The sequence below is a fragment of the Bison bison genome, unplaced genomic scaffold (genome assembly GCF_000754665.1).
Source record: "Bison bison bison isolate TAMUID 2011002044 unplaced genomic scaffold, Bison_UMD1.0 scf7180017864243, whole genome shotgun sequence".
In the NCBI taxonomy this organism is placed as follows: domain Eukaryota; kingdom Metazoa; phylum Chordata; class Mammalia; order Artiodactyla; family Bovidae; genus Bison; species Bison bison.
Genome location: NW_011494815.1, coordinates 1465763 through 1477538, shown reverse-complemented (window position 1 = coordinate 1477538; position 11776 = coordinate 1465763). Strand labels below are relative to the sequence as shown.

Sequence of the window (11776 nt, the reverse complement as noted above, 5' to 3'; positions counted from 1 at the left end):
ACTCCAAAGGAGTTCTTGCCCACAGTTGTGGATATAACGGTCATCTGAATTTAATTAGCCTATTCCCGTCTATTTTAGTTCACTGATTCCTAAAATGTTGATGTTCACTTTTGCCATCTCCTGTTTGACCACGTTCAATTTACCTTAATTCATGAACCTAACATTCCAGGTTCCTATGAAGAATTGTTCTTACAGCATCAGACTTTACTTTCACCACCAGATACAACCACAACTGAGCTTCGTTTCCGCTTTGGCTCAGCCTCTTCATTCTTTCTGTAGCTATTTTTCCATTCTTCCCCAATATTGTACTGGATAGCTACTGACCTGGGGCATTTGTCTTTCAGGGTCATTTCTTTTTGCCTTTCCGTACTGATTATTCATTATTCATCTTAGAGTATATTTTAAATAAATATACTTAAAATTTTGTACACTATTTTAGACTCTCTTTCTCCCAACATATTTGTGACCTCCTGTTTGGGAAACATTTCTTTGGCCAAAAAAAAAATATATATATATATATATAACCCTAACCTATATATATATGTGTTTTTTTTTTTTTGGCTGTGTAGAATAGCATGTGGAATCTTAGTTCCTCGACCAGGGATCAAACCTGTATCCCCTCTATGGCAGCACTGAGTCTTAACCACTGGACCATCGGGGAAGTCCCTGGCAAATGTTTTTCTGATTGTTGTCACAAGTTCAGAATTCAAAGGTGGGAAAACAAATTTTAAAAACCTGGCCATTCTTAATTTAACGAGAGACAGTTTAACAGCAAACAGTAAATAGACTGATTTGTGCTAACCTAAACATAGGTGTACTCATAACTTAGCAGTCAGGGATGACAGCACGTGGGAAGTGTTGCCAGCCAGCAAAGTTCACTGGAGCCTTGGTGTCCAGGGGCTCAGTCACATAGCACTCTTATGAGAGAGAATATTTCAGGGTGTCAGAGCTCATCTCCCAGGAACTGGCCAAGGACCAGTCCTGAAGACAAGCCTTTCTTCAGGATGTGCAAGGTTTGAGCAGCTTGGACTTGCTGAGTGAACCTTTTCCTGCATACCAAATTAGCTGTTCAGAGTAGCTAGTTTTCTCCTGGCCTGCCTGTCTGCCTAGCCACTGTTTCTAGTTACAGTAGACCTCCCTGGTCTCATTGCAGATGGCCATTCTGCAAACGTGGACACTTCCCTTTTCCTTTACCGATGGGTAATTGGACTCAAGGATAGATCTGTGCTTTTCATGAGATCACAGTGATCTCCCATTCATTTCACGTTTTTTTTTAAATGTTGTGTACCAAGCTTAGTTCTAGATGTGGATTTACAGAATCTGCCCTCAAGAACCTTAGAGTTTCATGAGGGAAAGGAGAAGTTAATTCCGGTAAGCAGTGTATGTATGCTTTGGGGAACACTTACCCTTGTTGGCAAGCTTAGTGAAGGGTTCTGTGTGTATGGGAAGGTGTTGATTATAATTAGAAGACGTCCCTTAAGGAATTACTCTTCAAGTTGAACCATAAAGATCAAATAGATAAAAGTGGGCATGGAGCAAGTGTTTCTCCAATTATTTCTGTAGCCAGTTGCCTTTGTGGTTGGAGCACATATGTCTTGTTACCTTGCTTATGAGAAAGTACTCTAATCCTGATTAGAAGATACATGTCTTTTGGAGTTTGCACAGGAGAAGGGAATGTCTGGCTCAATACAAATCTATTTCCATTACTCTATTACCATAAGCTTACCCTGAGATTTCCAACCTACAGTGAGGAGGAGGTAGGATTTTCACACTGCGCTCCCCAGTGGAGGGAATATATGAATCCCTAATTTTGGACTGATAAGAGTAAGTATAACCTTTGTAAATTTCAGTGTACTGCATTTTAAATGGGAGGACAAATGCTTGCCTTGCACAGATAAAATTGCATGTAACAGTTTTTCTCTACTTGGAAGCCAAAAAGGTTTAGGAAAAAAATCTGGGTCCAAATTTCAACATGTTTGACTCCTACATATATGTGCTTCTTAATAGAATTTGGAACTTCTCAGAATAACAAGAGTTTTGTTTTTTGAACACTGTACAAAAAACTATAATACAATCAGGAATGTGTCAATATTAGCACAGAGACTATGGGATAATTTAAAATTGTTAACCTTGATAATTTTATCTGATAGGATCTTTTCTTTTTTTTTCCAGCATTACAGTGTTTCTGCCACCTTTGTACAAAAGACAATTTTACTTGTGTCACAGATGGGCTTTGCTTTGTCTCTGTCACAGAGACCACAGACAAAGTTATACATAATAGCATGTGTATAGCTGAAATTGACCTAATTCCCCGAGACAGGCCATTTGTATGTGCACCATCTTCAAAAACTGGGTCTATAACTACAACATATTGCTGCAACCAGGACCACTGCAATAAAATAGAACTTCCAACTGTTGGTAAGTTGTATGAGACTTTTTTCTTGATACTATAAGGAAAGCTCTTAGACTATCCCAGTTTATTCAGTTTAGAGGCAAAAAGTAACTAGTCCATGCTAGTAGAGTCATAAGAGTAGCCAAAATTCTTACTCCTGGGTGTATGTTGCTTGAGAAGGTGGTACCAAGACAGACTTTCTCTGAGGTCTGTTGTGCCTAAAAGGGTAGGCACATGTAGAGAATCCTGATACAGGCCACCATAGCAGTATATCCTGAGAGTGTCCCTGCTTGTATAATGCTCCAGCCTTTGAAAGCAGTCAGTAATGGAGGGGGAATGGAGAGCAATACTCAACAATCCAGACGCCTTCACTTTGTAATTTCACCTTGCTTTATGATCTTTATGTATAAACTATTACATATGATTTCTAGGTTTTTGGTTCTTCACCATAGTTTACATTTTAAAATGTCCTAGGACCTGGAAAATCCCATGGACGGAGGAGCCTGGTAGGCTGCAGTCCATGAGGTCTCTAAGAGTCGGATACGACTGAGCGACTTCACTTTCACTTTTCACGTTCATGCATTGGAGAAGGAAATGGCAACCCACTCCAGTGTTCTTGCCTGGAGAATCCCAGGGACAGGGGAGCCTGGTGGGCTGCCGTCTATGGGGTCGCACAGAGTCGGACACGACTGAAGCCACTTGGCGGCAGCAGCAGGAGAGCCAGAAATTTGAAAACTTCATAAACAGTTAGGATTAGGTTAAAGATTCTGGTTAAAGATATTGGTCTGAGTTCATGTATTTAACTCTGCTGTCACTTTTCCCTGGTGGGCTCCCTGGTGGCTCAGATGGTAAAGAATCTGCCTGCAGTGTGGGATTCCCAGATTCGATCCCTGGGTTGAGAAGATCTCCTGGAGAAGGAACTGGCAACCCACTCCAGTCTTCGGGCTTGGAGAATCCCATGGACAGAGGAGCCTGGCAGACCTTGAGGTCACAAGGAATCAGACCTGACTGAGCGACTACATGATGTGATGTGATGATCTGTCACTTTTCCCAAGTACCTACTATAATAAAGGAGTACAAAAATGAGGAAAAGCTATATTAATGCTAGGAGAATTAATGGAAGAAGTGCCACCTACATGCATTTAGAGTTGTCAAACTCTGCAGTTTATAATGCAGATGATAATCGTCTAGTGAAGAATTGACTAACTATAGGAAAAGAAGTAGGTGAAAGAACTTCTTGCAGAATCCCACCAATACTTTAAGCTGAGAGGCTGGGTGTGAGACTAGGCTACAGGCGCAGACTCTTTTCTCTCTTTTTTTAAAAAATATAAATTTATTTAATTGGAGGCTAGTTACTTTACAATATTGTATTGGTTTTGCCATACATTGACATCAATCTGCCACAGGTGTACATGTGTTCCCTATCCTGAAACCCCCTCCCATGTCCCTCCCCATCCCATCCTTCTGGGTCATCCCAGTGCACCAGCCCCGAGCACCCTGAATCACGCATCACACCTGGACTGGCGATTCGTTTCACATATGATAATATACGTTTCAATGCCATTCTCCCAGGGGCAGACTCTCAATTCTCCTTTAGGAAGCACAGCTTTCATTGCTCAGAGGTACAGACCCCAGTGCTCAGTTTCCACTCAGAGCTGGTCTAGGCATCATACTAGTTAAAGTAGAAAACACTGCTGGAGCTCAGAATAAAAGGGCCAGTCCTGCCAGTTACAGAAGGCAGGCAGTCTTCTACCTAGTTCACGTGATGACAGCAAAGTAAAACCAGATCTTCAACATAAAGAAGGTCCTTGTGGCAGAGCTCTGTCAGACTTTTCTATAGTTACTTGCAATTCTAATATGACGAAGAGAATAATAATTTCGGAATTTCCCATTTTTGTTGTTTGAAATGGTTTGAAATATCAGAATGGAGACTCACAAAACCTTATGAAGAACTTACTTTATTTCTAATGCTAAAATACACAGATCCCTCATTCCCAGGCCCCAGATAATCAGACAGCAAATAATTTTACCAAATGGAAAGATTCCGTGGTTCAAAAGAAGTGAACTGAACTGGATAAATGAGAGTAGACGTCATCCTATGAAACAGACTTAGCACATGATAGGGAAGAACTTCCAGAGTCCAAGGTCTGTTGTCAGCTGTTGACAGTGAAATGAGAACATTTCACAGTTGTTAAAGATCGCTTTCAGATGAAAAGCTCAATTGATAAATTATTTTAAAAAATGCAGTATTGAAAGTGAACAGCAGACTGGATACTATAATTTTATAATCAAGTGTGAGACAAGCTTAAGGCAAGACAAGCTTGAGAAACTGTTACAATTCAGAAAAAAGACAGTTGGTGAGCAAATTAAGAGATACAGAGGACAGATCTAGGTGATCCAATGTGCTTACTGTAAAACCAGAAAAAGGCAAAAGGATGGACAGAAGAGAGAAGAATACTATGTAAAATTAATGAAGAATTACTTAACCAAATATATATAATGAAAAACCCATCAGTTTTCAAGAATAAAAGAAAACTGTGTACACATGCAGCACAAGTGAACACTGGTTATGTATAAAAGGAAAAAGTTCAAATAATTTTGCTTTTTTAAAAAAATACCAGAAGGCAATGAAATATCATATATTGCTTGTTACCCAAAATTCTTTAGATGAGCCAAGATTTTTCATATGTAAAGGCAGCAGCTAACTTTAGATAATCAACTGTTCAGTGTGTATGCACTCATGTACTCCTGAAAGATAGGATTCGTTCTAAGAAATCAGTCCACTAAAGATCTCAATATGATAAAGATGTGATATGAAGGAAATGGTAGTGGGCCATGAACCAGCAAGTGTCAGAATGAATGCCTAAATAGTTATAATTAATGTGTTTCTGAAGCAATGCAAATTGTTTATTAAATTATAAAAAAAATGGTCTTGAATTAAAAGGCTCAGTGATTAAAATAAACTGGAAAGTATACATGTGCAAACTCTATTAAAAAAAACAGGGTATATTTTTGCATGGACAAAAAATTGGTGGAGGTATACAGATACACAGAACATGCAGATGAATTTTAGGGGGATTGTGAGGCTATAGATAAATTTAACTTTTCCTCATCTGTATTTATACTTCTTAATTTTTTTTCTTGCTATGAGCATATACTGGCCTTGGAATAAGAAGATAAGCCAAACTGCTTTTTTAAGAAAAGAAAAGACCAGTGACTCAAGAAATATTTAATGAGAGTTGTTCCAGATTATTGGTTCTTTTATTAGTAATCTGAGAGTGATGGGAGGTGGAGAGTGGGTGTACAATGTTTGTAGTACCTGGCCTTGTTATTTAGGCTCAAGACTACAGGAAGACTAAGTGGATGTTGACAGAGCTAGTGACCATAAAAGGAGAGCCAGTGGGAGAAGATGAAGTGCTTCACTTGTTATGGGTTTGAGCTCCATGAACTGCTGTAATGAGGCTGTGACTAATGGTAGTGACCAACTGCAGGAAATGGGAGGATTAGGAAACTGTGGATGCCGCCTATAGTGTTATTGTTGTTGTTTATTTCATTTGAGGCCCTTTTACAGGAAAGCCATCATCTGGCCTTGGTCCTGTTGAACTGGCAGCTGTCATTGCTGGACCAGTCTGCTTTGTCTGTATCTCACTCATGTTGATGGTCTATATTTGCCATAACCGCACTGTCATTCACCATCGAGTGCCAAATGAAGAGGATCCCTCGTTAGATCGCCCTTTTATTTCAGAGGGTACAACGTTAAAAGATTTAATTTACGACATGACAACATCAGGTTCTGGATCAGGTAATGTATTTCTTTCTTTTTCCTAAAATGTCTTTTTAAAATTAACTGTATTTATTAGTTGGCTAAGCCAGCTGGAGAATTTTGAGCATTACTTTACTAGTGTGTGAGATGAGTGCAATTGTGCAGTAGTTTGAGCATTCTTTGGCATTGCCTTTCTTTGGGACTGGAATGAAAACTGACCTTTTCCAGTCCTGTGGCCACTGCTGAGTTTTCCAAATTTGCTGGCATATTGAGTGCAGCACTTTCACAGCATCATCTTTCAGGACTTGAAATAGCTCAACTGGAATTCCATCACCTCCACTAGCTTTGTTCATAGTGATGCTTTCTAAGGCCCACTTGACTTCACATTCCAGGATGTCTGGCTCTAGGTGAGTGATCACACCATCATAATTATCTTGGTCGTGAAGGTCTTTTTTGTACAGTTCTTCTGTGTATTCTTGCCACCTCTAATGCTTCTGTTAGGTCCATACCATTTCTGTCCTTTATCGAGCCCATCTTTGCATGAAATGTTCCCTTGGTATCTCTAATTTTCTTGAAGAGATCTCTAGTCCCATTCTGTTGTTTTCCTCTATTTCTTTGCACTGATCACTGAGGAAGGCTTTCTTATCTCTTCTTGCTATTCTTTGGAACTCTGCATTCAGATGCTTATATCTTTCCTTTTCTCCCTTGCTTTTCACTTCTCTTCTTCTCATAGCTATTTGTAAGGCCTCCTCAGACAGCCATTTTTCTTTTTTGCATTTCTTTTCCATGGGGATGGTCTTGATCCCTGCCTCTTGTACATTGTCACAAACCTCAGTCCATAGTTCATCAGGCACTCTATCAGACCTAGATCCAACCAGTCCATTGTAAAGGAGATCAGCCCTGGGTGTTCTTCGGAAGGAATGATGCTAAAGCTGAAACTCCAGTACTTACTTTGGCCACCTCATGCGAAGAGTTGACTCATTGGAAAAGACTCTGATGCTGGGAGGGATTGGGGGCAGGAGGAGAAGGGGACGATAGAGGATGAGATGGCTGGATGGCATCACCAACTTGATGGACATGAGTCTGAGTGAACTCCGGGAGTTGGTTATGGACAGGGAGGCCTGGCGTGCTGCAATTCATGGGGTCACAACGAGTCGGACACAACTGAGCGACTGAACTGAACTGAAGCCAGTTGGCTAAGTTTGTAAAAATTTGGGCTAGTGTGAATACTACCCCAGGTTTGAACCTTAATATAGGTCTTTAAGCTAGGTTTATATCTGACTGTGGCTAGTTTAGGAAGGACAAATTAGAAGTGACTGACTTGTCAACATTTCATCAGTAAGTCACTTTCACATTTGTGTAAATTTCAAAGCATTCTCACCTTCTCATGACTGTGTGAGATAAAAAGGATAAGGACAGTTATTCTTCTATAGCTGAGGCTGAAGTTCAGAGATGTTCAAATAATCTGCAGTTACCCATTCTCTTCAGGACTGTTTAGCAGCTTTATTATTATATTTGAAAGCAGGTATGACAGTGTATTTGAAATCGTGAAGGCTATTTGCTTTTTTAACATGAAATTGCTGTCTTTGGCTCAGGCCAGTTCTTGTTGTTTTTATTAAACTAATGAATTTTTTTGTCATTTTCTCCCTTAAGAAAATGCCTGATCACCTTTTTATTTAATACAGCTTTACGGATCCATGGCCCTTCTGATATTTGCTTTTCTCAGTTTGTTGATTTATGTGGGATCAGAAATAGATTACCCAATTGCCTGAAGCAAATTAACTTCAAATAAGGGCTAGATTAATGGATACAAAGATTTAAATATATATGTGTAAAGAAAATTTCACAAATTATATATCAAGTGATTAAAGGAACTTTAAAGCAGAAATTATGACTAGGGTAAGCATATGGCTCTGAAGCATAAAATCACAGATACACAAAAAGTTCACATGATGAAAGATGCTTTATTTCAAGGGAATGAAGGTATATTTTAAGGGATGTATATGTATATATGTTCATTCATTTAAGTGTGAAGAAACTGATTTCATGACCTAAAGTTTTCTTCTATAGAATTTGACCGTAAATATTCCATGAGTTCTGTCCATGATTGCTAGGATGCATACAGGCTTACGAAGGAGCCCACATCTCTTAAGGCAGCCTTGTAGGGATTCCTGAGACTCCTATGAGGAGGGAGGCAATTAGAAGTTGGATTAGAAGGAGCAGCCTTAGTTCTGAAGATGTGACACTTTGGGCAGAAATGGTGGAGGAGTGGCGAGAGATTATTTTACAGCTTCCCTGGGGTTCCCCTTTGATTCTGAGTTAAAGGGTTCTCAAAGAATATCTGGCTCATTCCAGGAGGTATCCTGGAACAAAATAATATCTTAAGCAAGGACCAAAGTCACGGAAAATTAGGGTGGCTTTAAATCATTTGGAATTAATCCCTCGGACCTGCTCTCTTGTGGCCAAACTTAAACCCAAGGAAATCAAAGCAGCTCATGCCACCTGGCACAGTGTTATGTATCTTGGCTTCCTAAAGGATTAAAAGAAATCGCTGTCTGGATGGCAGTTGATTTCTAAATAAGAATATATTTACCTTTTAAGATACAGATATGAAGTAAAGAATTCTATATTTCTAGATCTGTCAGGGACCCAGCTCCACTGTCTGAAAGCTCTCTTTTTTTATGCCTCCTTTCAGCATGTAAAAACTTGTCTGCATTGTTTGCCAGCTCTGTGGCTTTGGGCAGTTAGCTGATGTCTCATGCTGGAGTTATTTCATCTTTAAAATGAAAATAATGAACCCTGCCTGGTGTATGTCATTGAATTTGTTGTGAGATTCAAATGAAACGATACGTTTGCGTGAAAGCACTTAGGCACTTGGTAGATTGTAAAGTTATATCCAAATGACAAGTGTTATTACTCTTATTGAAAAGGTATTTGGGAAAAAAATCTGACGTACAATATGAATTTGCTGCATTTTACAAAAAAGCTTAGTTTAAGGCCTCTTTCCCTGTCATAGTTTATTCTGTGCTGAATGGCTTCCAGATTTATCCAGACAGAAGCTATCTTCTGTTGAATGATAGCAGAAAGTGCTTTTCCTCCTATTTATTACAAAGCCTGAATGCCACTTCATGAATGGAACTCATGCCTCTGAGTAAGTCAAATGTCTGTGAGTAATACCCTTTTTAGTTCTTTCAGTCATTGAAGAAGAGGTAAAACAACATTTTATGTTATGAATTCAAACGTTTATTACTCAGTACCATATTTGAGGAAGGGGCCTATCTCTCTCTTTCAAAGACTGTACTTTTTAACTTAGGAATTGTGGGAGCCAATAGAGAGCTGGGTTCTGGTACCCACCTCTAAACTTAAAGTTAACCTTACGCCTGTCGCAGGAATCTGCACCGCAGGTTGTGCACATGCCTGTCTTTAAGCATATGCCTCTAAGCAGTCATTAGACTGAAAACTGTGTGTGGACATGCACATGGGTGTGTCCGTTTTGGAGAATGTAGATCTCTTAGCCCAGTGTTCATCATGTCTTGTTCATGCTTATGATCTCTTTAATGTATGCATATTGTTCTAGTCTTATTTCCATTGTTCACTGCTTGTGAAGGTGCTTGGACCATGCATTTTTCCCTATTGTAGCTTCCTCTCAAGCAGTTCTAAAAGGTACAGAAGCAGAGAACATTGAGATCTATCTTAGGCCTGTTTATTTTTGTCTTTACAAGAAAACTATTACTTTTTTTTTTTTTTTTTAATGCTCAGATACTTTGCCTGATAGCTCAGTTGGTAAAGAATCCGCCTGCAATGCAGGAGACCCCGGTTCAATCCATGGGTTGGAAAGATCCCCTGGAGAAGGAAAAAGGCTACCCGCTCCAGTATTCTGGCCTAGAGAATTCCATGGACTGTATAGTCCATGGGGTCGCAAAGAGTCGGACACAACCCAGGGACTTTCACATTTGACTTTGAATTCTAGTTCTGCATCTGTCAATGGTGAAGGGGAAGACAGACTTTTCCTTGTCCTCTTAGCCTTTCTTGACAGTACCCTTTACACAATCTTGAACGTGTCAGGCTTTTCCAGACTTCCCATTTGCTATTCCCCTTTTTTATTTCTTGCCGTTCTAACTTCAAGATCAGCCTGCTGAAAGGAACCTTTTTTCCCGTGTGTTTTTAATATTTATTTATTAGTACATAAATAAATATAACCCTGGTGGCTCAGACAGTAAAGAGTCTGCCTGTAATGCGGGAAACCTGGGTTTGATCCCTAGGTCGGGAAGATTGCCTGAAGGAGGGCATGGCAACCCACTCCAGTATTCTTGCCTGGACAACGTCCATGGACAGGAGCTACATTCCATACGGGCTACAGTCCACGCAGTCACAAAGAGTCAGATACGACTGAGCGACTAAGCGCAGCGCATTTAATTACGGCTGCACTGGGTCTTCACTGCTGCAAGCTGGTTTTCTCTAGTTGCAGCTAGTGGGGCTACTCTTCATTGCAGTGGCATCTCTTACTGCAAGCACAGGCTCTAGGTGCATGGGCTTCAGTCGTTGTGGTGCATGGGCCTAGCCGCCCAGCATGTGGAATCTTTCTGGACCAGGGGATCAAACTTGTGTCTCCTGCATTGGCAGGGGGATTTTTAACTGCTGGACCACCAGTAAAGTCCTTGAAATGAACTCTTATGTATGCTTTACATCTTTTTAAGTACGTGGTGTGGCCCTGCTCAAAGGCTTTAGTGTCTACTGTATGTACTTTCAGTATGTTAGTGTCTACTGTAAACATAATTAGGAATTGGTTATTCATAATACAAATGAGCTCCTTCATTTAATTTCTACAGGTTTGTTTTTAACCAGCAGTCTCCTTGTAAAAACAACTGTTTACAATTAGACTGCTAACTACTTTGCAGGAAGTTGGGGGGTGGATGGATAGAGCAAGGGAAAGGAAAGACCTATTTGAGAAGCTTAAAGATGAAAAGAGACAAAGATTTAATGTTTGTATTTATACGCATTTCACACTAGAAACCAAAGAGAGCAGATAATTTCATTTACCCCTGTTGGGTTAATTTGATCTGTAGTAGGCAACTCAATATAGATTACTTGTGACACAGATTTATGCATATTAGACTACATAAACAGTGTAGAACATGATGTACACTGATATTTTAATTGTCAGTGCCAGTATAATTTAAGGTGACAGTTCTTAGTCCATGAACTATTAAGTGAATTAGAATAGTCAAAAATACAGTTACTTAAATTTTATAGGTAAATACTTTTATATAAATGAAGTGTGATAAAATATTGAAAACTCTGTATGTTATAATCAAGCAAATTCATTTGGTGAGAAAACTGCCAACATCTCATCACCAAGGTAAGTTACTTGGCATCATTCTTTAAGATATTAGTGTTGTGTGGGGAGCCAGTTCCTAGCACATCAGATCAGATCAGATCAGATCAGTCGCTCAGTCGTGTCTGACTCTTTGCGACCCCATGAATCGCAGCACGCCAGGCCTCCCTGTCCATCACCAACTCCTGGAGTTCACTCAGACTCACATCCATCGAGTCAGTGATGCCATCCAGCCATCTCATCCTCTGTCGTCCCCTTCTCCTCCTGCCCCCAATCCCTCCCAGCA

At 39.9% G+C, this 11776-nt stretch overlaps 1 protein-coding gene across 1 annotated transcript in view; it reads left to right on the top strand.

The window, feature by feature from the left end:
- The window catches only part of TGFBR1 (transforming growth factor, beta receptor 1), a 50425-nt gene that overhangs the window by 4607 nt on the left and 34042 nt on the right, over positions 1 to 11776 (top strand). Inside the window, exons 2-4 of the mRNA XM_010847106.1 lie at positions 664 to 712; positions 2173 to 2418; positions 5964 to 6194. Of these exons, the coding sequence (XP_010845408.1) occupies positions 664 to 712; positions 2173 to 2418; positions 5964 to 6194 (526 nt within the window). The remainder of the gene's footprint in view (positions 1 to 663; positions 713 to 2172; positions 2419 to 5963; positions 6195 to 11776) is intronic.